This window comes from Somniosus microcephalus, chromosome 2 (genome assembly GCF_052327205.1).
Source record: "Somniosus microcephalus isolate GS21.2 chromosome 2, FLI_Smic_1.0, whole genome shotgun sequence".
Taxonomy (NCBI): Eukaryota; Metazoa; Chordata; class Chondrichthyes; order Squaliformes; family Somniosidae; genus Somniosus; species Somniosus microcephalus.
Window position 1 is genome coordinate 25,720,342 of NC_140988.1, and position 25,557 is coordinate 25,745,898.

At 43.4% G+C, this 25,557-nt stretch overlaps 1 protein-coding gene across 7 annotated transcripts in view; it reads left to right on the forward strand.

The window, feature by feature from the left end:
- Window positions 1-25,557, forward strand: part of hook3 (hook microtubule-tethering protein 3) — a 127,473-nt gene that overhangs the window by 27,239 nt on the left and 74,677 nt on the right. For all 7 annotated transcript variants that reach the window (XR_015080978.1, XM_086007766.1, XM_086007748.1 and 4 more), the window contains exons 3-7: window positions 2,359-2,431; window positions 17,402-17,452; window positions 19,995-20,127; window positions 22,311-22,378; window positions 25,022-25,084. Coding sequence is in view for 6 of the 7 variants with exons in the window: in XM_086007766.1 (XP_085863892.1) it covers window positions 2,359-2,431; window positions 17,402-17,452; window positions 19,995-20,127; window positions 22,311-22,378; window positions 25,022-25,084 (388 nt within the window). In the remaining variant the exon portion in view is untranslated. The remainder of the gene's footprint in view (window positions 1-2,358; window positions 2,432-17,401; window positions 17,453-19,994; window positions 20,128-22,310; window positions 22,379-25,021; window positions 25,085-25,557) is intronic.

Genomic DNA, 25,557 nt, shown 5'->3' on the forward strand with positions numbered 1-25,557 from the left:
ACTGTTTCAAGGAGGTTTTGAGGGTATCCTTGAAGCGTTTCCTCTGCTCACCTGGGGCTCTCTTACCGTGTTGGAGCTCCGAGTAGAGCGTTTGTTTTGGGAGTCTCGTATCGGGTATCGGGCATGCGGACAATGTGACCCGTCCATCGGAGCCGATTGAGCGTGGTCAAAGCTTTGATGCTGGGGATGTTGGCCTGAGTGAGAACACTGATGTTGGTGCATCTATCCTGCCAATGGATTTGCAGGATCTTGCAGAGGCAGCGTTGGTGGTACCTCTCCAGTGCTTTGAGGTGCCTGCTGTACATGGTCCATGTCTCTGAAGCATACAGGAGGGCGGGTATCACTACTGCTCTCTCCCTCAGGCGACCGAAGGCTACACTGGCACACTGAAGGCGGTGTTGGACTTTGTCATCGACGTCTGCCCTTGTTGACAGTAGGTTCCCGAGGTATGAAAAGTGGTCCACGTTGTCCAAGGCCTCGTCGTGGCTTTTGATAATCGGGGAGCAGTACTGTGTGGCGGGAGCAGGTTGGTAGAGGACTTTTGTCTTACAGATATTTAGTGTGAGGCTCATGCTCTCATACGCTTCAGTGAAGGTGTTGACGATGGTTTGGAGTTCGACTTCCGAGTGTGCACAGACGCAAGCGTCATCTGCATACTGTAATTCGATGACGCAGGATGGGACGACCTTGGATCTAGACTGGAGGCGACGGAGATTGAACAGTTTCCTGTTTGTTCTGTAGATTCATTCCACTCCAGTGGGGAGCTTACTGAGGGTGAGATGGAGCATTGCAGCCAGGAAGATCGAGAAGAGCGTTGGTGCAATGACACAGCCTTGCTTGACCCCAGTCCATACGTGAATTGGGTCTGTGGTGGATTTGTTGGTCAGGATCACGGCTTGCATGTCGTCGTGAAACAGGCGGAGGATGGTGACAAACATTTGAGGGCAGCCGAATTTGAGGAGGACACTCCATAATTCCTCACGGTTGACGGTGTCGAAGGCCTTTGTGAGGTCAAAGAAGGCCATGTACAGCGGTTGGTGCTGTTCCCTGCATTTCTTTTGTAATTGACGTGCAGTGAAGATCATGGTTCGACGAGAACGACTAGGAGACCCAAGAGTTAATAAGCCGCAAGCGCAAGGCATTCCTGATCTGGAAACAGCAACAGAACTCGCGAGCAAGAAAGCGGCTCTACAGACGCCTGAAGGCTGAGGTCCAACAAAAAACTCGCGACCTAAAGAACAGATGGTGGGTGGAGAAAGCACAGGAAATCCAGAACCTAGCTGACAACCACGACGTGCGTGGATTCTTCAACGCAGTCAAGCCCATCTATGGCCCAAGCACCCAAGGTCCTACCCCACTGCGGGCCAAGAACGGAGAGGCAGTCAGTGCCCACCGGAAGGAGCACTTCGAAGATCTCCTTAACCGAGACTCTGTCTTCGACGCGAGTGTCCTCAATTCCATCCATCAGCATGCTACCCTCCACCACCTCAGCACAACCCCAGCCCGGCATGAGGTTGAAAAGGCCATCTGACAACTGAAGAACAACAAGGCATCTGGAGCAGACGGAATCCCTGCCGAGGCACTAAAACACGATGGAGAAGCACTATTGACGCGAATACATGAACTCAAGGAGGAGAGCATGCCAGGGGATCTCAGAGATGCCGTAATCGTGACCATCTTCAAGAAAGGTGACAAGTCCGATTGCGGTAATTACAGAGGAGTCTCCCTGCTGTCTGCCACAGGGAAAGTCATTGCAAGAATCCTCCTCAATCACCTTCTCCCAGTGGCTGATGAGCTCCTCCCAGAGTCGCAATGCGGATTCCGCCCACTAAGGGGCACAATGGACATGATCTTCTACATGGATTAATAAAACATTCAAAGAACAGGACAATTCTCTTCCAATTATTTACAGACAGCAGTAATGACTCAATCTGTTTCCATACAGTAATATCTTGGTATTGTTCTTGCCTAGGTGAAAATAATTGAAACCAGCAGGAAAATCAGTAAGATTCTATTTTTCTGCCAATTTTTTGACTTTCCACTTTTTGAAGATGTATACCTGACACATTACTAAATGGAGAGCACAGTGTATTTCATCATCACTACTTCATTCGCTTACCGTGTATTCTGAGTGATTTGGTTGAGTTTCAGGTTTGGTAGATTTTTTTTGAGAGTTTTCATAGTTAGACGTGTGATTTTTTTTTTAATTGATCAAATATGACAGGAAATGTGATGATCAAATGAACAGTTAATGTGTGTAGCTGTACCAATTTTATGATGCATGTGCTATTTTATATTAAAATGATTCAGATGATTTAATGTATGAAAAATAAAGATTATCTTTTCATATATTTGCAGAGATCAGTCATGGTTTGATGATACCTGGCTAAATCGTATCAAGACAGAAGTGGGGGACAACTGGCGATTAAAGGTACTTATCTTTATATTATCTCTCTACCATTGTTCATTCAAAAATCTTCAATAGAGAAAAATCAGAAGAAAACCAGACAAACGGTTCACCCCGATTAACTTTGTTACCATACAGATTCCTGCTGCAGCTAAGAATTGGATGTAAGGCTGTTCCAATGAAGGGAACGTGTTCAAGTAATATTGTGAATTTGAATAGCCAGGGAAAGGACTTCATACAGTCTCCTCTAAGATCAATCGCAAATCAGCCAAGCCCATAGATTTGGCCACCAGTGTAAATGTTAGCCAATCTCTGTCGTAAGAACATAAGAAATAGGAGCAGGAGTAGGCCATACGGTCCCTTATTCTGCTCCACCCTTCAATAAGATCATGGCTGATCATCAACCTCAACTCGACTTTCCCGCCCAATCTCCATATCCCTTGATTCCCCTAGAGTGTCCTGTCAAGTGACTGAAGTGTCACGGTTGGTGACTACTCAGTTAATTTTATTGCCCTCGGTGAGGTAGCTGTGCAGTATAATTTGAAACCACAGAACTGATTCACTGACAACAATACCCTCTCAAAAGAGAATGAGTAAGCTTGTGAGACTGTTTTTTGAGGGACTTCATTAAAGGCTGTTAATAAAGCATACAGGAACCGTGGCTGTATAAATAGAGGCTAGAGTACAAAAGCAAGGAAGTTATGGTAAACCTTTATAAATCATTGGTTAGGCCTCAACTAGACTTTTGAGCCCAATTTTGGGCACAACACTTAGGAAGGATGTCAAGGGCTTATTGAGCCCTTGAAGTTGAGCTCATGAAGGCAGTTAAGAGAGCTTTGAAGAAGTGGAACTTGGATGTGATGAAGACATGCATGAAGGTTTCAGAAATGGGGGTGAAGTAGGGGCGGACGTGGGTAATGTACACTTTTGGGCTTCACATGAGTGAGAGACTGGGAGAAGGATTGAATGGTCAGCTTTAAGATATCTCTACCCCCTTTGATCATAGAATCTTGATTCTAGTCTTGCTACAGTGATCGGTTGATAATAGAGCCCAAGATGAGAAGATGCATGGTTTCAAGCAAGTTACTGGGGCCAAGAAGCTTCCCCATCTTCTGAGCAAGGGGAGTTGGAGAAAGTGACCCTATTCCAGGGCTTCCTCCATGTCTTGGCAATAGGGCCTGGGTAGGGTGTTGAATCAGAACATATTTAATTTGATTAAGATTGCTTCTGATTAAAGCAATTCCTGAGACAAACACAAATGCTATAATTAGTCTGACGTAATTCAGCTGGTCATACTATTCTAGTTGCATCCACTACAGTATTATGGACTGCAACAAATATAATCTGGTACAGTGAATTTCAAGCAACCTCTTATCATTGAGGCCTGATCGGCTGTTGTATTCCCAGGCTTCAGAATATATCCTGCTCATGCAGCTACATACTGTACTAACCAAGTACAGAAATAAAACAATTGCAAGTGTCTTTATTAGGGAGAAGTCCAGTAACTTTAAAGAACAAATCAGAATGAAGGGCAATTGGGATGGGAGGCTTTTTACCCCTGTTACAATGTACATTTCTGTAAAACAGTTGATTAAGATCAACTTGACTATCTTCTTGTTAGAGCCAAGAGCCGGGTTCAATATGTAATATGAATAACATTCGATAAGCTTTTAAAATGATGGTTGGCACGATATTTTCCTGTTACTCGGGCTAAGAATTTGAGACTTTCCACTGGATTTACCAAAAAGGCTGAGTGGGCTGTCTTTGTGAGGAGCAAGCTTATTTGGAGGCCATTCTGGAAAGATGTGAAAAGCACCCAAAAAATGTACAACCTGTTTTCACCAACCAATGGCACCACACCTCCTTCCAGTTATCTCAAGACTCCAATTGGAGTGAGGTAATTTTCTCAAAATCTTGTGTCATTGTGAAATCTATTATGTGCTGCATGGATGACTGTACCTTCTACTTCACGGGTTCCCTTACAAAATTCAAGGGAGTGATTTTCTGTGGACAGTCTGAGGATCAGGTTTTAAACTAATTATTTTGTAATCTTCAAGAACTCCAATCCTTGACCACAGAGCATCATCTTGAAGAAAAAGTTCAAGATGGTCATTGTAATGTATGTACCTTTTAAGGGGGGAATTACTTTTTACAGCTCATGTATACTGTAGTACTGGCAGTGACCACACCTGTATATAACGTTGAGTAGTAATCTGTACAGATCAGTTGCAGTCTGAGCCACGTTGAGTAAACACCGTTTGTACCGTTCTCCGCAGTCTGTGTCTGATTATACACGGACGTAACATTGGCGACGAGGCAGGTTCGAACCTACCTGCAACTCTGCATCACCTCCTGGGGATTCGTTCCTGGAGATCAGTGGATTGGAGGTCAAGGCCAGAGACTCGGGCGTCGACCACGGGCAACCGCCCAGTCATCCAGCAGAGACTCGAGAATTGTGGGGGAGGCTGTCGAGAGCCAGGCTTGGCTTTCCAGTCGAGGTGGTCCAGCGAAACGGGCTGGCAACAGGTAGTGCGCAGACCCTTCCCGGACAGCGGCGGGCTAGAGCCCGACCGAGCGGCACAGCAAAGGGCCGAGCAGCGTCGACGGGGGGGGGGAGAGAGAGAGAGGGCAGGGCGCAGCCGGTGTTCAGGGGCCGAGCAGCGTCGGAGAGAGGGGGAGAGAGAGACGCGCAGAAACCCGCGAGGCGCCGCCATTGCCACGAGGACCGCAGAGAGCGGCGTTGGCAGCAGCGCAGGAGAAGCGCACGAAACCTACAGGGCGCCGCCATTGCCACGAGAACCGGCAGCAGCGGGGGAGGAAGGAAAGCGCAGGAGATGCCATTTTAAACCATTGGGAGACGCCATTTTAAACCACACCCAAAATGCCGAAGAGTGGCAGTATCACCGCATTTGACAATGAAGTCGAAGATTGGACTACATATGTCGAACGAATAGAGGTGTACTGCAAGGCAAATGAGGTGTCAGATGACAAGAAAGCGTCGGTATTGTTGAATTTAATGGGTGCAAAGACGTATGGGTTATTGCGAAATCTAGTAACCCCAACGAAGCCAATGGAAAAGAGTTTTGAAGACATAGTAACGATACTAAAGGAACATTTAAACCCCACACCGCTGCTGATAGCAGAAAGATTCAAGTTTCACAAACGGAACCAGCATAAGGATGAAAGCAATGCTGATTATTTAACAGAACTGCGCAAACTATCGAAACACTGCCAGTTTGCAGCGGGACTGGCAGATACCTTAAGGGACAAGTTTGTGTGTGGGCTTCAAAGTGAAGGAACCCAGAAACTGCTTTTATCTGAAAAGGACCTTACGCTGGAAAAGGATTTCAGCATTGTGGTATCATATGAAGCAGCAGCACGGGGCGCTGCAGAGATACAACAGAGACCGCAAGAATATGGCACAAACGAAATGTCATATGGAACAGAGAAGTGCTATCGCTGCGGCAGAACAACACACGACCAGAATGATTGCTGGTTCAAAGACAAAGTGTGCAGACAGTGTGGAAAAGTAGGACACATAGCACGAGTCTGCAGGTCGGGAAAGAAAACCAGCAATAAGAAACCGACCAAAGGAAAGTACAAGAAGGTACATAAGATAACGGCGAATAGTTCAGACGAACAAAAGAGTGATAACGACTCCAAAAGCAGGGAACTGAGTTGTCTGAAACTACATAATGTGATCACAACAGAGGATCACCGAACCATTTGGGTCACTCTCAAGATAGCAGGAGTCCAGGTAAAGATGGAATTGGACACAGGATCAGCCCTAACAGTCATAAACCGACGGGACTACGAGCGGCTATTCTCACACATACCCTTGAGAGACACACAAATTATTTTGAAGACGTACACGGGGCAAAAAGTCTACCCCAAAGGAAAAATAAGGGTGACTGTTATATATAACGGTAAGGAAACACCAAAACTAGACCTGTATGTATTGCAAGATGGAGGACCACCATTACTGGGACATGAATGGATCCGGAAAATACAACTGGATTGGCATTCCATACCGGCACTGACTGGCTGACAAAAAGGATGACAACGTCACACCTGGGCGACTGTCAAAGATCCTAACTGATGCGAAAGAAGTGTTCCAGCAAGGACTCGGAACACTAAAAGGCATGACAGCGACGATTAAAATTGAAGAAAACACAAGTCCAAAATTTTTTTAAGGCCAGACCGGAACCTTATGCGATCCGCCCAGCCATCGAAGCAGAGCTGGAGAGTCTGGAACGTTCAGGTGTACTGTCCAAGGTAGACTGGAGCGAGTGGGCTACACCCATCGTCCCTGTGATTGAAAAAGTCGTTGAGCAGCACGCCTGGGGAACCAAGGAAGGTTCGCATCTGTGGGGACTTTAAGGTAATGGTGAACCCGGTCCTTCACACCGTACAATATCCACTTCGCAGATTGAAGATATTTTCGCCTCGCTATCTGGAGGGAAACGCTTCACTAAGATTGATCTGGCCCAGGCGTATCTGCAAATGGAGGTAGAAGAAGCATCAAAAAAATAACTCGCAATCAACACCCATAAAGGTCTCTACCAATACAACCGGCTGGTATTCGGGGTAGCATCAGCTCTGGCTATTTGGCAGAGGGCAATGGAACAAGTCCTGCAAGGGATCCCAGGGACCCAGTGTAATTTGGACGACATCCTGGTCACGGGCGAACATGACTGATCACCTTCCCAACCTGGAGCAGGTGCTCACTAGATTGCAGGAATATGAGCTCCGAGCTAACCGCCCCAAATGCGAGTTTTTTAGAAAACAGATCTCGTATTGTGGCCACGTTATCGATAGAGGGGTTACATAAGTCCCCAGAGAAGATTGAGGCAGTAGTCAAGGCTCCAGCACTGGAAAATGTGTCACAACTGAGGTCGTTCCTCGGGCTGGTAAACTACTACCATAAGTTCTTGCCAAATTTGTCTACAATACTACACCCACTGAACACCCTACTGCAAACTGGGGTGCCATGGAAGTGGAGTGACGGATGTAGACGAGCTTTCCAGAAGAGCAAAACACTAATCACATCGAAAGAGGTATTGGCCCATTACAACCCAGCATTACCAATTCGGGTGGCATGTGATGCGTCACCCTACGGCATTGGAGCGGTGCTGTCGCACAAATTCTCGGACGGCTCAGAGAGGCCAATAGCCTTTGCGTCACGATCACTAACCTCAGCCGAGCGTAACTACACCCAGATTGACAGGGAGGCCCTCAGCCTAGTGTGGGGAGTGAAAAAGTTCAACCACTGTCTGCACGGGCAGAAATTTACCTTGCTGACTGATCACCAGCCTCTTGTCTCCATTTTTAATCCGAAGAAGGGCGTTCCGGTGATTGCGCAACGACTACAAAGATCGTCACTTTTTCTGGGGGCACACCACTGAGATTGAATATAAGGGCACGAAACAGCATGGAAATGCTGATGGGCTATCACGCCTGCCACTGCCTACTGCGGAGGAAGCACCAGCAGTGGATCCTGTCGAAATATTCCATTCGACTATAGTTGAATACCTACCGGTAACTAACGCTTGTATCGAAAAGGAAACCCGAAATCACCCGACACTGTCTCGGGTATATGATTTGACGGTAAAGGGATGGCCAGCACATGGCGACTCACTGTTGCCAGCATTCTCGACAAGGAGAGAACAGCTGTCAGTGTGCCGGGGGACCTTGATGTGTGGATCCCGAGTGGTAATTCCATCCAAGTTAAGGGATAGAGTGCTCAATGAGCTTCATGAGGGTCATCTGAGAGGGGTAAAAATGAAAAGCCTAGCCAGGGCTTGTGTGGTGGCCGGGAATCGATAAACAAATCGAGGACCTGAGCAAGAGTTGCTCAGGATGTCCAAATGCACCACCACAGGCCCCTCTACACCCATGGGAGTGGCCCTCCTCTCCATGGCAACGGGTGCATATTGATTTTGCTGGTCCATTCATGGACTCAATGTTTTTAATAGCCGTGGATGCGCACTCGAAATGGCCTGAGGTCATCAAAATGTCCTCCACCACCACGGAGAAAACTATTGCAGTTCTACGAACCATTTTTGCCAGGAATGGCTTGCCAGAACAGATTTGCTCCGACAACGGACCACAGTTTGTGTCCGAAGAGTTCCGGAGGTTCTTGAAAAAGAATGGGGTAAGGCATTACACACCCGCCCCGTATCATCCAGCCACAAATGGATTGGCTGAGAGGTTTGTACAAACCTTTAAGAAGGCAATAAAGGCTATGTACAATGACAACATTCCGCTGCAGCACAAGGTGGACAATTTCCTGTTCGCCTACCGGAATGCGACACATGCAGTCACCAACCAGGCCCCAGCCATGATGTTCTTTAACCGAAGGTTAAGATCTCGCCTGGATTTGCTCAGACCAAACGTACAAAGAGATGTTGAGTGTAAGCAATTCCAGCACATCCATGAGAAGCCAACAAGGAGCTTCAATGTAGGGCAACCAGTCTTGGCCCGCGACTACCGAACAGAAAAATGGCAGCCAGGAACTATATGCACATGGCAGGGCCCACTAATGTACACAGTGGACGTTGGGGAGAGTATCGTGAGACGCCATGCTGACCAGATCCTAGAGTCACAGGAACAAGTCTACCCCATGCCTCGCCCATACGTACCTGGTGATGAACCCGACGTGCAGGTAGCATCTACCCCAGAAACAGTAGCATCGGAAGCTGATGAACCAACCGATGACAGGGGGCCAGAATCGCCTCCGCACCAAGAGCAAGACACTCGGGAAAGGCGCTATCCAGAAAGGCTCAGGAAGCCTCCCCAAAGACTGAATTTATAAATAGACTATTTTCAGCTAATGTTGCATGTTAAAAGTGTTAATTGTAATTAGTTTGATATTTAATTGTTAAATGAGTGTTATGGTACTGTTAATCTAAAAGGGGAGGAATTGTAATGTATGTACCTTTTTAAGGGGGGAACTACTTTTTACAGCTCATGTATACTGTAGTACTGGCAGTGACCACACCTGTATATAACGTTGAGTAGTAATCTGTACAGATCAGTTGCAGTCTGAGCCACGTTGAGTAAACACCTGTTGTACCGTTCTCCGCAGTCTGTGTCTGATTATACACGGACGTAACAGTCATGATTCAGGATTCTGTGGCAAATTTTTTCATGAAAAAGACTTGCACATAGGCGATATTAATGTGTTTTGTACAGAAGCATGCTGGTTGGCCGTCCACATGCACATAAGAGGTGATTTAAATGCGGGATGGGCAGTTGTTTTTCACTGATCCCAAACAATGTCCCTTTTGTTAGAAGTGGCTGGTCATTCAGGAGGCACTTAGCACCTTGGTATTTATTGATCTCTGCTAGTCAGACTGCTAGTCAGACAAGAGAAAGGCTGTAAAGGAGTTCTTGCGTAAAAAAAAATCCCTTGGTTCGACACGGCAAGTGTAACAAATGAATTAGGAAAAAGAGAGAGAAATTAAAATCACAAGGCTATTGATCAGCCCGTCACCACACCAGGCTTGGATAGGGACACAGACTGTGAGCTTGAGACTTTAAATCAGTACAGGAACAGGGTTAAGTAGCAAACATCAGAAATTGAAAATTGGTTTGAGAGAAAAAGGACAAAAACGAAAGGCTACAGTTTGAGGTTAGAAGCCTTCAAATTAGAAGCTTTCATGGAAGCCAGCAATGTTACCAACTTCCAGAATCCTTGTACCTCTGACCCACTTCCTCCTTTATTCACCCCATCATTCAGAAGCTCTAGGGATCACTGGTCCATTTGACCATATACAGTATTGGGGTCAGAGGGTTTACCCTATACTGAGCCAATCGTTAGAAGGCCAGAAGATCAGAGAACAAGGTCAGTAGAAATTGCCACCTCTGCTCAAATTTAATGAATGGTCTCTACTTTAACTGAAAAGCATTAAGGAACAGTGTACAGCAAGCTCAAGGGTCAACAGACTATCCGGGGTTACTGTCATGATGTTTCTGATCCTGGAGCAGAGTTCCAATACCACTGTGCTAAAATATTGTTATGAGGCTATCACTGGATTGCCCATTTGTTGAAAATTGAATTGATCTCTTTTGAAAGGTCAATTTGTCTGGCAGGACTTCATCCATACTGAAGTCATCCACCCCCCTTGTACTGTATCCCCTTCTTCCCAGGTACTGGCTTGCCTTGCTTATTGGTGCATTGGGGAATAATTGTATTATTTGTCCATACCTTTACAGTACTTTTGTCTTTAAAGCACTGTCTATCCTTGAGTTTCTTTTCCTAGTTCAGCTCCCTGAACTGAATCCCACACATCGGTGATGATTTGAGTCCACAAATTGTTCCTCCCGCCCCCCCCCTAAAAAAAACCCAGTGGAAGTTTAGATGGCGGACTCCACTTTTTCTATAAGCTCCCCGAGGATAGCTCCTGTTTTGGCCCCCTGAGCCTTCTAAGCTCGCAGAGCTTATTTCCTCAAATGGGTCTCTATGCTGCTTGAAGTCCCCAAACTGCTCCTTTCCCTTTGGGAGCCTAACACTAATGACACCATCTAGCCTCAAACCCTGCCTGTAGCCCAGTATCTGCAGTACAGCCGCACGCTGTACAGTGCCAGTGGATTACAACTAAGCTCCCAGAACTTTAGTTAACCTCCGAAGCCAGTTGCACTAGGATGTGATTGTCCTAACTACTGATCCCTCAACTTAGTTGTTGAGCCGTTGTGAGGCAGCAGCCCTTCCTGTCTGGAGCAGGTCTGGGATGTGGTCTAGACTTTCTCAACCAACTAGGCTGATGCCTCTTAGTCCAAATTAATTACTGCTTGATCTTAACACATTTGCATCTTGGATTTTGGTACCAAATCAATAGGGATTTCCCTCTCTCTCTCGTTCAGGATATGAAAAGTCAAGGATCAAGCAAGTCACTAGTTATTTTCTAATTCTGAAGCATTTTATTTGACATTCAAACATGGCAGTTTTTACCAGAAAGAAAGTATAGCCTCTCGTAGAACCTTTCTAGCGATCGCAACTCAAGAACGAAGGAATTATCAAGTCCTTTTTCTTGGAAGATAAGAAGGTTCCTCTCCTATGCCGTCTTATTCAAATATAACACATGGTTCTCCTAATAATCGCTGTTTATATGTTTTCCTTCTTCAGGTCTGCTACTGGCATATTTGAGGTTATTTTCAGTTCTAACACTGAAGAATTTCTTATTAGTTCCTCAGGCCTTGTTTCTATCTCTGTCGCAGTTGCTATGTTTACCATGTCCTGGCCTCTAGCCTAACCAGTTGTCTTGACTGTGCTTTCTCTCTGAAGCATACTGGACAGTAAGCAAAGACCATCATGCTCTCTGATTTTGGCCAAGCTGATAGTTTTGTGTTCTTTCCTTTGTTCATACCTTTAACAAGGTTCTGCTCTTTTACCAAGCCCATTCTTTTCTTCCTTAAAAGTCCATATCCGAGTCCAAAATCCTTCAACTAGTTTGAAAAATACACGCATCATTCTGTCTTGTTCGGAATATTAATCCGTTATTAATGAGACAGCTTGTGCATCTGGAGGCCATTGCACCACTCTGAACAAATTATACTGATGTTCTACACCTCAATGATGAGGGCAATTCTAGAGTATGACTTGCAGTTTTAGTCTCCATATCTCAAAAAGGATAGATGTATTGGAAAGCATTCAGGGAACAGGGGCAAGGATAATTCCAGGCCTAAGCTATGAAGGAAGTTTCAATCCGCTAAAAAACATTTTGCTGGAAAAAAAAACCCAGAGGGGAGACAAGATGCATGTCAACAACACCACAGGAACTGCATGCATATATTTCTCTTTCCTCTGTCATTTGTTTCTGCTTTATACCTCAAGTGATCAGCCATAAAAAAGACGGTGTGAATCCCAGTAACTACCACTTTCCTTTCCTACTGCTACTTATCGCTATCATATTGCCATCAGCGTAGAACCATAGAATTGTAAAGCATAGGAGGAGACTATTTGAAGCATTGTACTGTGTTGGCAGTTTGCTAGAGCAACTCAAAACTACTCTCGCCTACCTGTTTTCCTGTCCCCGCCCCCACAACCTCTCATAAGAACATATGAAATAGGAGCAGGAGTAGGCCATATGGCTGCTCGAGCCTGCTCCACCATTCAATAAGATCATGCCTACCTAATTGGAATCTGTATCAGCGGCGGCAGAACCTTTGACAATTTCCAAAAAAACAAGGAGTGACGTCACAGGACAGCAGGTAGCTGATTGGTTGGTGAGTATTAAGGTTTTCTTCTCTCTAACCTAGGACAGTGGTTTAAATTAGGTGCGGGAAACTACAAAGTACTGTATTAAATTCATAGTTTAACTAGTTAAACTAATTAATATAACTATAACTAATCATTGAGTAAAGACTTTAACTAATTAAATAAGTAAAATAAGGCTTGACTAAGATATAGAAGATAGGAGCAGGAGTAGGCCATTCGGCCCCTTGAGCCTGTTCTGCCATTTAATGAGATCATGGCTGATCATCCAAATTCAGTACCCTGTCCCTACTTTCTCCCCATATCCCTTGATCCCTTTAGCCTTAAGAAATATATCTAACTCCTTCTTGAATATATTTAATAAGTTGGCCTCAACTGCCTTGTGTGGTAGAGAATTCCACAGGTTCACCACTCTCTGGGTGAAAAAATTCCTCCTCATCTCAGTCCTAAATGGCTTACCCCTTATCTGTGACCCCTGGTTCTGGACTCCCCTGCCATCGGGAACATCCTTCTTGCATCTAGTCTGTCTAGTCCTGTTAGAATTTTATAAGTTTCAATGCGATCCCCTCTCATTCTTCTAAACTCTAGCGAATATAAGCCTAATCGACCCAATCTCCCTTCATACGTCATTCCTGCCATCCCAGGTATCAGTATGGTGAATCTTCGCTGCACACTCTCCATGGCAAGAACATCCTTCCTCAGATAAGGCGACCAAAACTGCACACACTACTCAAGGTGTGGTCTCACCAAGGCCCTGTACAACTGCAGCAAGACATCCTTGCTCCTGTACTGTATGGCAGGGCAGGTTGTGTGCCTGGACTGCAGTATGTGGGAGTTTGTGGACAGCGAGACTGTCCTGAGCGAACATGTCTGCAGATGTCTCTATCTCGAATCTCTCCGGCTCAGATTCATTGAATTGAAGTGTGGAGGAATTTCTGGACAGTTTTATCCAGAATGCAGTCACACCCCAGAGGAAAGCACAGGTTCAGGAAGGGGAGGGCGTGACTGCTAGGGAGCCTGGTAGTGGGGATTTAGGAGAGGTTGAGAAGGAGGTCCCGCAGACACTGGTCCTGTCCAACAGGTACTACCTGTGAGGACAGCCATAATGGAGACCAAGACACCGTAGCTCAGGAGGCGGGTGGGGGGAGAGTAGAATAGAAATGTGGTAGTGATTGGGGACTCTATAATTAGGGGGATAGATAGCGTCCTCTGCAGCCAAGAACAAGAATCCCGAAGGGTGTGTTGCCTACTCGGTGCCGGGGTAAGGGATATCTCACGGCAGCTGGCGAGGAACTTGGAAAGGGAGGGGGGAAATCCAGTTGTCGTGGTCCATGTTGGAACAAACGGGGAGGCGGTCCTGCTGAAAGAGTATCAGAAGTTAGGCTTTAAATTAAAAAGCAGGACCTCGAGGGTAATAATCTCTGGATTATTGACTGAGCCACGTGCAAATTGGCATTGAAGTGGACAGATCAGGAGAATTAACATGTGGCTAAAGGGCTGGTGTGGGAAAGAGGGGTCCCTTTTCATGGGACACTGGCACCAGTTCTGGGACAGGAGGGAGCTGTACCGATGGGACGGGCTCCACCTGAACCGGGATCGGACCTGTGTCCTAGCGGAAAGGGTAAATAGGGAGGTGGCAAAGGCTTTAAACGGGTAAGATGGGACAGATCTACAAGAAACGTAACCAGCCTAATTATAAACAAAACAGGAAAAGAGAGCATAGGAAAGAATAAAGTAAGGAAGGACGTTGATGGCCAGGGAATAAATAAAGTTATAGAATATGAGTCTAAAAAGATGGTTAGACATAAAGTGAGAGGGCAGCACGGTGGCATAGTGGTTAGCATTGTTGCCTCACAGCGCCAGGGACCCGGGTTCGAACCCGGCCTCGGGCGACTGTCTGTGTGGAGTTTGCACATTCTCCCCGTGTTTGCGTGGGTTTCCTCCGGGTGCTCCGGTTTCCTCCCACAGTCCAAAGATGTGCAAGTTAGGTTGATTGGCTATGATAAATTGACCCTTAGTGTTAGGGGCATTAAATACATGGGGTTACAGGGATAGGGTGGGATATGTGTTGGTGTAGGGGTTACGGGGATCGGGTGGGATATGTGTCGGTGCAGGCTCGATGGGCCGTAATGGCCTCTATCTGCACTGTGGGGTTTCTGTGATTCTGTGAAATCCTATTAAAAATGAGTTAAACTGTCTGTACTGCAATGCACACAGCATCCGTAATAAAATGGGAGCTGGAGGCAATCATGTGTTGTGAGGAACCAGACATAGGGATTACTGAGACATGGCTTTGGAAAAATCAGGACTAGGAATTAAACATTGCAGGGTATAACATATTTAGAAAATATAGAGGGAAAAATGGGATGTGGAGTAGCTGTACTTATTAGGGATAACATAATGGCAGTAGAAAAAAGTGACATAGCGATCAGCAAAAGACAAAAATAGAATCCATATGGATAGAAATAAAAGATAATAAAGGATCAATCACACTAACAGGTGTAGTCTACAGATCACCTAATAGCGGAAGGGAGGTGGAGGAAGAAATATGCAGACAAATGAGGGAAATGAGTAAAAAACATAGAATAATAATCATGGGGGATTTCAACTACCCCGATATTACTTGGACAGAAGAGGTAGGTAAAGGGAATGGAGTTCCTACAATGTCTACAGGACTCCTTTCTAACCCAATATATAAAAAGACCAACAAGGGAGGATTCGCTATTCGATCTATTAATGGGGAATGAACCAGAGCAGATAAGAAGTAAAAGTAGGGGAACATCTCGGCAATAGTAACCAAAATATAATACGCTTTAAGATGATAATTGAGAAGGACATAAGTATGATGAAAACCAGGGGAGTAGATTGGAGAAAAGCTGATTTTGAGGGGCTGAGAATAGAACTTGGGAAAATAAAATGGGCAACAATATTGGAAAACAACGATGTAGAACAGCAATGGGAAACATTTAAAACGGCGTTCAACAGAGTGCAGGAACAATATATTCTGCTGAAAGGAAAGAACAAACTAAACACTAATGTGACTCCATGGATGAGTAAAGCCATAAGGGAACAATTGAGGGTACGGTAAGAGGCATACATTAAGTACATAGACACCAGGGGAGTGCATGATAAGGGAGAATATGAAGAGATTTGGAGAGAAGTCAAAAAAACAATTAGGAAGGCAAAGAGGAACTATGAAATTAAATTATCAAGGAACATAAAACAAAATAGTAAAATATTTTATAAGCACATCAATTTAAAAAAAAAAGGAAGGTTGGGATGGGAATAGGGATAGACCGGATAATACCACAGGTAATGACCGAGAGATGGCAGAAATACTTAATAATTATTTTGCTTCAGTATTTACCAGGGAGATAGAATAAGTGGACATGACATTGGATGATGAGATTAGTAAGGAGCTAAATGCATTTAAAATAGAGGGGATATATTGGGCTGGATTTTCCAACCCTCACGGGTGCATATGCAACTGTAGGGGCCTCGCAAGTGCCAGGTTTAGGCATGCCTGGGAAAAGGGCCTCCACGGGCAGAAAGTTGCGCTTTCTGCACAACTTCTGCTCGCTGAAAACATTTAAAAATCTTACGCCTGGTAAGGCCTGCTTTTACCAACACAAGAGTTTTAAAAAAATTTCACTCCTTTATAATTTAAAAATACTTTTAAAAAAGGTAAGTTTGTTTTCAGCCCCGTAAAAAAAACTTTATCATGTTTTTCAGAAAATTAAATTTTTGCTTAAAATATCTAATTTTATAACTAAGATACACCAACCAATGTGCCTCGACTGGAAAGCTCTGGATAATGAGTGTTTTGGCGTGGTGTATAAAACTGACTTTAAGATGTTGGTCCTCTGAATCCCAACACCAATTTATTTTTGGTATTTGGAAAACCTTTTTGGTAGTTGAACAAATGAGAAACAGTTGTAGGTTACCTACCATGATGATGTATGGTTTTCATTGTTCTGTGAAAAGTTTACCTCCCACATGCAAAGCCCCCTCCCGGCGCTGACTCTAGTTTCTCTTTCTGACCTATGGTTTGGAACTTACTTTACTTTCTTCATTTTATTTTTAGTGCCTTGCTGTACATGAGGTCTCAATGCTGCCTCATCCAGCTAAAGAACTAAGTGCATGTCCCAGAATAAAGCCTTCTATACAGCAGTGATGGAAGGTCATCTGACTGTTCAGCATGCAAAACTTATGCAGTATCGCGTTTGTGGTGGAAGTTAAATTTCTTTCGAAGAATGAGTGATACTGTACCTCAAGGTACGCAATCTAACATTCTGGTACAGGAGGTTGGCCAGAAGTAATCTGCCTTTTAAATTCCCAAAACAACTATTGTCTGTTACTTCAGTAAACTTTCTAAACTAGTTTCCTTGCATTTCAGAATAGTGAAGCTAGAAACCTTTCACTTCAGCATATCCATGACTTGTTGAACAATTAACTGTAATACAGTATTTAAAATCCTATAAGTATTTTAGATAGTCACCAAGTTACGCAGATACTAACTTCAAGTAATTTGGCTGAAGTTCAGTCATCTGAAGTTGTCTTGAGCCTCCTTTGCAAAGCTACGGTGCTCAAGGAAAAGTCCTCATATAATGCGGTAAGATGCTGATACACCAGCAAAAAAAAAAATCCAGAAGTATTCGACATTGTGGTCAGTCCTGTATTTTTTCCCCTTAAATTAAGAGAATTGCTTATGGTTTGAAGTGTTAAATTGTCAGTCTCCTTTGTTGTACTTTATTTACACTTTTCTCTGTTGTTTACAGGTTAGCAATTTGAAGAAAATTTTAAAAGGGATTCTGGATTACTATCATGAGGTGAGATGATTTCACTTAATTACTACTGTAAGACCCCTTGTGGCTTCGTTGAATATGAAAAAAATAGACCAAATAACCCTGCATTGTTTTAAGTTCTTTCAGATTGTGTATATTTCATACAGATTCCCATATGTACACTCTACCAAGTGTATTGTGCAGCCATCATATGATATTGATGCATGTATTTGGGAATCCAAAGTGTTTTTTTTTGTATTTTTGATCATTCTCGAGATGTGGGCGCCGCTATCCAGGTCAGCATTTATTTCCCATACCTAGTTGCCCATAGAAGATGGTGGCGAGCCTTTTTCTTGCAATGCTGCAGTCTGTGTGGTGAAGGCTTTATTATTCTTTGTAGTGGTCTGTCTGTCTGGGGGCGATTTTGCCAGCCCTGGGGAGTTGGGTATGGACTGCCGGGAAAATGGCAGAATTTGGGGGCGGGTGCCCAACCCGCCTCCATGCCATCTTGCCAGGAGGCAGGTAGCTGTCCTGCGCCGGGTCCCGTCTCCTTGGAGGCAGGAAGGGATTAAAGCCACTTAACTGCCTGTTAACAGGTAGTTAACAGGCAGAAAATAGGATTATCCCCTTTTGCCCTCAAGTGTGGGCATTCCGAAGGCTCCAAAACCCGCCAGGTCAGCGAGGCGAGTAGTGGGTCTGTGGGGATCGGAGGGGTCCAAAAGAGTGCTGTGGAGGTGAGTGATGGGTGTAAGTGTGGAGAGGTGAGTATCTGACGTAAGTGCAAAGTGTTAGAAAAAGTGTACTTGCCTTTGTTTCTTCCTGCAGGCTTCAGTTGGTGGGTATGCGGAGAGTCTCGCACCTCTGCGGTAGAGATGACAGATGGCCGTTACATTCTCCAATGCAACAACCATCTCATTTCTGCAAAAGAAAGAGGTTTGACCTCATCAAACCACAGAGAATATCACTGTTTGACAGCTTCATCTGTCAAAAATTTTTGATAGATGAAACGTTGTACGTTGACGTTCTCTGCAACCGGCTTTCCCTTAATTGGTCTGCTAAGCCCGCTGGGCGGGCTTAACAAGGTCAATCAAGGGAAAATAGCGCGGGTTGGCCAGAAGTTGATGGAGGCGGGACTGAAACCCGACAAGTGGGAGTCCCGCCAAACAAAAGCTCCCCATTGGCAAAATCACCCCCTGTCTGTCTCTCTCTCTCTCTCTCTCTCTCTCTCTCTCTCTCTCTCTCTCTCTCTCTCTCTCTCTCTCTCTCTCTCTCGTTCTTTCTCTCTCCATCCATCCACACCCCTCAGCTTCTTTCCATTGAGTTTATACTCCCATTCTTTGTTTTTCCTCCCAAAATGCATTACCCCACACTTGCAAAAAGTAGATCCAGTACTGAGACTAGGGTACACCAACCCGTGTCCAATCTGAGTAGCACCCATTAAGCCTAACCCTTTGTTTCTTGTCCGTCAGTCAACTTTCTATCCATGCAGCTACATTTCCTCTTGTACCATAGGCCTCAATATTTGTATCAAGCTTCCTGTGAAACACCTTATTGAATGCCTTCTGAAAATCCATATACACATCTGCCATTGGTATAATTGGCCTATAGCTAAGCGGTTTATGCTTTTTTCCAAACAGTTTCTGGAAAACTGGATGAAATAAAAATAAAACCACACATTAAAATAAAATGGTAAGAAGTAAACGGACAATACAGTAATAGTAGTGGAATCAATATTGTCTTATCAAGGAGCTACTCTCAATTACAGACCTTTAGACTTGTTTGTTCAACGTTAGTCCTTTACTAAAATGTACTGAACAGAATTTAAGCTAAAATTAACATTTGTTTCCCCATTTTACCTTATTGTATGAATCTTGAATTCACGCTTACTGCCATGTACATGTTCTGCTTGCTCTTAAAATAACATAGCCCAGTGTTTCTTCTATATTTTAATCACACAAATTCCTTGCAAAGAATAATAATTGGATCTCTTCTCTGCTCTCTCATGGTACATCTGAAATGGAATCTTCATTCTGTGACTGTTATGTGAGGTCCAATGGACACCTACCTAAAGACAACCCAATACTACTACACATCTGAGAATTTAAACATTTGCCACATCAGGCGTTGTACCTGAAGCACATGATTTATAGGTTAGAATTGTAATAGCCACAAATAAAAATTCTAATTTTGAGGACTTTGCTATGTTATTTTTATTCTTTCCATGGATAAATTAATGAAATACCTCCCAGATGCTAATTGAACCTGAGCAACTTTATGAATATTATCACTATGGATTTCTTTGCACCAAAAACATTTCAACAGTGTCGCAACCAACTCCAGAAAAAATTTGAAGGACGAAAGAAGTAAACTTGGAATACGCTGTGCACTTTGTGTTCCAGTATATCCTCTCTTCTAGAATCGTCTGTTTATGACAAACAATTCTGTACATAAGGCTGGAGTTGTATTAACATGGATCACATTCTGTGGAACATTTTTGATGTTGGTGTATCCTAATGCCAGTAGGAATTCTACTTCCATACAGCTGGTGTAAATGGTATTGCTGAATTTTATTTTAATCTGTTGACAGGTCCTGGGACAACAGATTACTGACTTCCCTCTGCCAGATGTTAATTTGATAGGAGAACACTCTGATGCAGCAGAGCTTGGACGAATGCTACAGCTCATTCTTGGCTGTGCTGTCAACTGTGAGCAGAAACAAGGTAAAACTAGACCGATTACATGGTGGTATCCTGTTTGTAGGACCTTTCTGTGTGTAAATTTGTCAATGTGTTTACCTACAGTGACTGCACATCAAAAAGTAATTCTTGGTTGTGAAGTATTTTGGGATGTCCTGAGGATACGATGATGTGCTATATAAATGCAAGTCCTTTCTTTAGATTACAGTACTTTGAATATAAGATTTTTATGTAGGTGAAAACATCTAGGGCTAATAATAGAAAAGAAAATGAAACCCTACATAGGAAATTGAGGGGAAGCCAAAAAGATAAGAGAGGGTATGAAGACAAACTGACCGGCAGGGAACACAATGGGAAGTAGTAAATAATTTTATAAATATTTAAATAAAAGAATAGATAAAAGAAGGGTAGGGCCAATTAGAGATTAAAAAAAGGAAATCTTCGTTTGGATGATGAGGCATGATATATACCAGATAAGTACTTTGCCTTGGTTTTCACAGAAGAGTGTGGGAATGGGAATTGAAGATACAAAAAGAGGAGGTGGAGCAGTCAGGTAGGATAACTATAGATAAGAAATTACTTGGTGGAACTCGTAGTGGAGAAAGACCCTGAAGAGAATTCGATGTAGAAATAGCAGAGGCTCTGACTACAATCTTGAAAGCATTTTTGTAAGGTTTTAGCCACTCCAGCTAATCTTATTAATTAATAGGTCCCAGAGTCTAGTTGCAGCAACTTTAATACTTTTATTAAGAAATACAAGATTTAGCTTCTGATGTTTCTTATATTTATATATCGATCATAGTAAATATGCAAGTCCTGCGCATCCATGTTACTAACATCAGGTTAGCTTGCTGGCTGGAACCTTGGATACTCGAGGTTGATCATCTCCAGTGCCCTCTAAGCTGCCCCCACCAGGCAACAAGTGTACACCAACCATTATACTTCTGCCACAACACATGTACTTTTGGCCGCAGGATATGATGCACCCAAAGCACCATTCTCTTTGTTTGAAAAGTGGTAGAAATTGGCTTTGTCCGGATCTGTAGTACAGACAGTAGGCCTCATCCCTTATTGCCAAGATTTCTCTGTTAGCAGTACTTTTTAATTAGTTGATTCTGATGAACAGTGGGCTCTTTTCATTAGAATAAAGAAGGTTAAATCAGGAAAAATTATTTCTACTAATCAATGGGTCAGCAACGAGTGTACACATTGAAGAGGATTAAAAGGAAGAGTTTGGAGAAACCATAGCGGATCAGAATGTGAAAGGTGAAGGGATAAATATTTGAAAAAAGGATATGAGAAAAGGGCAGGGGAATGGGACTATGTGGATAGCTCTTTCAGAGAGTAGGCATGTTGGGATGAATGGCCTCTGTGCACTGTAAAATTATATGATTCACAGGACTGCTTTCCCCATAAGCTAATTTTGATGTTGAGACATCAGAACCTGGCCCATGCAATTCTCCCTCCTCTTCATTTTGCATCCTCCATGTTGCTGGAGTTGATCTGACATCAATGTCATTCAGGGCATAGCAAGTAATAGAGGTACTGTAAATGCCTTTTAATCTACTTTTGGTGGCATTGTTTGAGGGAGGACATTTGGCTTGAACATGAGAATCCCCTGGAGCCATGATTTAATGCCTTTTCTGAATTACAGCACCCTTGAGACTCTCTCAGTACAGTTTAGATCATAGGTTTTTAATCTGGAGTCTGAAGACAGCAGTGAGTCTCTGAGGAGGTCCTTGACGTCCTCAAATTTCTGCATTGTATAGTAAAAGAAAATTCTGCATGAAAGCACTGTTTTTCTTTAAGAAGTGTGTCAATATTTGCAGGAGGTGCTCCACACAGAAAAGTTTGAAAACCAGTGGCCTAAATTATGTGCTGCTGTCATTTCTTGTCATGAATGTATTGTTTATGATTGAAAGTTACCATATCTAAAAAGCACAGGAAATTTCACTTTTAAAATCTAAAAAATTATCGTCAAGAAAGACATTTCTCATTTATTTTCTTCTGTACTACCCCGAAAGCTTCTGCAAGATCCAGAATTGCAGATGTAACCACTTCTATGCACAATACATTATACACCAATTCCTTGGGCTCAACTATATTGGAAAAAGCTTCCTTACTTAATCAATCAATAGCATATAATTTAATTGTACATTACGCACTCTTTAGATAAGTAGCATAAATTCACCTTGATTATTTTTCAGAACAAATACAAACTATCATGATGATGGAAGAGTCTGTTCAGCACGTTGTCATGGCAGCCATTCAGGAGGTAGGTTGTATATGCATGTCCCCTGCTTCTAAGTTATCATTAAGTGTCTCATATTGCCATGCTCCTTACTTTTTCTACCTGTACAGCTACTGTCAATTTTATTTATTGTTAACCAACAAGCAGTGTGCTTCTACAACATGGAATTAATGCTGGCAGATTCTCCTTCATTGAGATGGAGAATTATGTTGCAGTTTGTTTTATTTCTAGAAATCAAATCATGAATTCACAAAATTTGTTCTGTTGAAGGCAGGTGAATTTAAATGCCACTCAAGGCTATGTTTTTAGCTATGGACTCTTTGCTGTTCTAACACACCAGACCATGCTGTTCTAACACACCAGACGATGCACTTTCTGGTGAAAGTTTGAAAGGATTGAACTTTCTTAACTCCCATGCTCATTGTAAATAGTGCTCTCTTCTTAGGCACTATCCCCCTCGTTTCAAAACTGCAATCATTGCCAACCTCAAAAAAACCCACCCTGGACTTCTGTCTTTGCAAACTACCACCCCATCTCCAATCTCCTCTTCCAAGTCCTCGAAAGTGTTGTCATCTCACAGATCCATGCTTATATCTCCTGCAAGTCTATGTTTAAATCACTTCAAACAGATTTCCGCCCCTCTCATGGCACCAAAACAGCTCTAACCAAAGTCATAAGCAACATTCTCGAACTGTGGTGCATTAACCCTCCCCATTCTCCATGACCTTCGTGCAGCCAACCACACCATCCTTCTCCAAAGCCTCTCTCCCATTCTCCAGCTTGAATGGAGTGCAGTCACTTGGTTCCCCTATTAACTATTCAATCGTAGCCAAAGCATCTCTAGCAATGGTTTCTTTTCTCACCCCCATGCCATCCTTGGCCCCCCACGGCGACATCATCCATAGACATAGGGTCACCTTCCTCGCAAACATTGACACCATCAGGCTGAACCAGACTGCAATGAGACTTTTCAACCCTGAATTTAACTTCCAAACGCTTATCATCTCCATCCCAAAGACTGCCTACTTCACCATCCGTAGCATCGCCTGCCTCTGACTTAACTCAACCCAACTGCCACCAAGACCTTCATGCATGCCTTTGTCACCTCCAGACTCCATTACTTCACTGCTCTCCTGGCCATCCTTCCCATCTTCCACCCTCTATAAACTTCATCTCATTCAAAACTCTGCTGCCCATATCCTATCCTACACCACGTCCTGCTTGCCTATTGCCCCTTTTTTCACTGACCTACATTGGTTCCTGCCTAAATCCTCCAATTTCATATTTTCATTTTGTGCTTAAATTCTTCCAAGGCCTCAAGCTTCCCTATCTCTATACCCATCAGTGATGCAGTACTCCCACCTAGAACTTTCTGGTCCTCTGACTCCAGTTTCTTGCACGCCCCACCATTTGTCGGCTGTGCCTTTAGTTGCCTAGACCCCATGCTCTGCTATTCTCTCCCTAAACTCCTCTCCCTCTCTATCTTGCTCTCCTTCTTTGACTCCTCAAAACCTACTTGTTTGACTAAGCTTTTAGTCACTTCTCCTAATACAACTTTTGTCTCGGTGCCTATTTTCTCCTCACCTCTGTGAAGCACCATGGGATATTTCTTGTACATTAAAGGCACTAAACCCAATCTGAACAGGTCAACATTTTATAATGGTTAATCTGTATGAAAACATTTCACCGTTAGTTTGTTGATGAACCAATCGAAAAATTCAACATTCTTTTTTTCAAAAAATTATCCACGGTTTTATTCTACATAACGAAACTTTCTAATGTCCAAAATAGGGTTTAAATAAAACAAAAACAAAAATCACAATTAAATAGGTGCCAGGGTGGCGCCTTGCATTTCTGAACCAGAAGTTGAAGCCCCACTCCTGAGACTCGAGCACACTATCCAAACTGACACTTCTGTGTAGTAGTAAGGGAACTGCACTATTGGTGGTGTTGTCTTTTGGATTAATAGTTAAACCGAGTACCTGTCTACCTTCTTGAGGAATGTAAAAGAACTTGAAGCACAATTGGAAGAAGAGCAGGGGAGTTCTCCCAGTGTTCTAGAAAACATTTATCCCTCAACCAATATCACTTTTTAAAAAAAAAAAAACAGTTTATCTTGTCATTTACTTCATTGCAGTTTGTGGGAACTTTCCATGTGCAAATTGGCTGCCACGGTTCCCTACAACAGCAACGAGACTTCAAAAGTACTTCATAGGCTATGAAGTGATTTGGGATGTTCAAATACAAAACAAAAGCCACAACAGTGCGTAATAAGTACATTGTCAATTTTTTTCTCTCTCAGACGCTTCCTCTCTTTATAAAAAACAAATGATATTGATAAATTTTACCTGAATTAAGCTTTTAAAATTTGTCCTCTTGTTCAAAATTATATCTACTATTCTTGGGGCAGTGGAGGGGAGGTTGTGGAACGTAGAAGCTTTTGATCTTTAACCATGATTTCTCTAACTTTGATTGAGGCTTGTGAATTTTGTATTTGTGTCCTCTCATCTTATGCTCATTGTCCCAGTTATGTAGTTTGTTTACTTCAGCCAGCTTATTTTAAAGAAAAACCATTGGGAACTGTTTGGGACCTCATTTTTTATTTGCACTTGATTGATCAGTTTACTTAATTTTTCTCTCAGATTAATTTGCATTTTGTATTTACAGCTCATGAGTAAAGAAACTCCAGCATCAGTTGGGAATGATGCTTATCTGGACCTTGATCGCCAGGTAGGAGCATAGGAAAAGGAGTAGGACATTCAGCCCCTCGAGCCTGTTTCGCCATTCAGTTAGATCATGGCTGATTTTTACCTCAACTCCATTTACCAGCCTTTGTTCCATATTCCTTGATATCGATCTCCGTCTCATACTTCAGTTGACCCAGCAACCAGAGTCTTTTGGGGAGTGAGTTCCAGATTTCCACCACCCTTTGTGTGGGGAAAAAGTGATTCCTGATTTCACTCCTAAATGGCATAGCAGATGATACAGTTACTCTGTATCTATCCTATCGAATCCCTTAGTCATTTTAAATACCTTGATCAGATCACCCCTCAACTTTCCAAACTCAAGGGTATACAAACCAAGTTTATGCAACCTGCCCTCATAATGCAACCCTTTAAGCCCTGGTAATCTAGAGAATATGAGCTGTATGCTTTCCTAAACCAATATGTCTTTCCAGAGGTTTGGTGCCCAAAGCCAATGCA